Below are 1,477 nucleotides of genomic sequence, written 5' to 3'. Positions count from 1 at the left end.
GGGGATCTATGGGGTCTGTATGGGGATCTATGTGGTCTTTGGGGTCTGTATGGGGATCTATGTGGTCTATGGGGTCTGTATGGGGATCTATGGGGTCTCTATGGGGATCTATAGGGTCTATGGGGTCTCTATGGGGTCTCCTGGGCAACCTGATCTATGGGGTCTCTATGGGGATCTATGGGGTCTGTATGGGGTTCTATGGGGATCTATGGGGTCTCTATGGTGGTCTATGGGGTCTCTATGGGGATCTATGGGGTCTCCTGGGCAACCTGATCTATGGGGTCTCTATGGGGATCTATGGGGTCTCCTGTGCAACCTGATCAAGTAAATGTGTATGTTTGGTGGCCCTGCCAGGCAGGGGGGTTGGAACTACGTGATCCTTGAGGTCCCTTCCAACCCGGGTCCTTCTGTGATTCTATGGGGGCTGTAGGGTTTATGGAGTCTCTATGGGGTCTATGGGGTCTCTATGGGGTGGATATGGGGTCTATGGGGGGTTGGAACTATGTGATCCTTGAGGTCCCTTCCAACCCGGGTCATTCTGTGATTCTGTGAAACCAGATTAATAAGGGGGGGGGGGGTGTTACAAGCGGTATTTGGGTCCCCACCGGGCACCGCTCACCACCCCCCGTTTGCCTTGCAGCTGGAGGAGCCCCCCCCACCCGCACCGGGACAGAAGGAGGACGGCGGTGGGTGCAGGTGGGGGGTGGGGGCTGGGATTGAGCCCCCCCTGGACCCCGCTCTCACTGCTGCTCCCTGCAGACCTGGACTCACAGGTGTCATCGGCCGGGCTGGGCACCATCCTGCGGCCGCAGCAGCCTCGATCCTACTTCCAGAGCGTGTCCGTCACCACAGTGACGCTCCCTGATGGAGTAAGTGATGCCCCAAAGGGATGAGAGGGACCCAGGGCTCATAGAACCACCCCCAGGACTCATAGAACCACCCCCAGGGCTCATAGAACCACCCCCAGGGCACATAGAACCACCCCCAGGGCACATAGAACCATCCCCAGGGCTCATAGAACCATCCCCAGGGCTCATAGAACCACCCCCAGGGCTCATAGAACCACCCCCAGGGCTCATGGAACCATTCCCAGGGCTCATGGAACCACCCCCAGGGCTCATGGAACCACCCCCAGGGCTCCTAGAACCATCCCCAGGGCTCATAGAACCATCCCCAGGGCTCCTGGAACCATCCCCAGGGCTCCTGGAACCACCCCCAGGGCTTATAGAACCACCCCCAGGGCTCCTGGAACCACCCCCAGAGCTCATAGAACCATCCCCAGGGCTCATAGAACCATCCCCAGGGCTCATAGAACCACCCCCAGGGCTCATGCCATTCCCTTGCATGCAGTGTCCTCTATCACAATGACATTCCCTTGCATGCATTGTTCTCTATCACAATGCCATTCCCTTCCATGCCTTGTATCACAATGCCATTCCCTTCCATGCAGTGTTCTCTATCACAATGCCATTCCCTT

General features: G+C 57.9%; 1 protein-coding gene across 1 annotated transcript in view; it reads left to right on the top strand.

Moving 5' to 3' along the window:
* Nucleotides 1–1,477, top strand: part of HAX1 (HCLS1 associated protein X-1) — a 4,360-nt gene that overhangs the window by 1,200 nt on the left and 1,683 nt on the right. Inside the window, 2 exon segments of the mRNA XM_015884565.2 lie at nucleotides 641–686; nucleotides 760–869. Of these exon segments, the coding sequence (XP_015740051.2) occupies nucleotides 641–686; nucleotides 760–869 (156 nt within the window).

Source organism: Coturnix japonica, chromosome 25 (genome assembly GCF_001577835.2).
Source record: "Coturnix japonica isolate 7356 chromosome 25, Coturnix japonica 2.1, whole genome shotgun sequence".
Classification (NCBI taxonomy): domain Eukaryota; kingdom Metazoa; phylum Chordata; class Aves; order Galliformes; family Phasianidae; genus Coturnix; species Coturnix japonica.
This window is presented reverse-complemented; position numbering and strand designations above follow the sequence as displayed.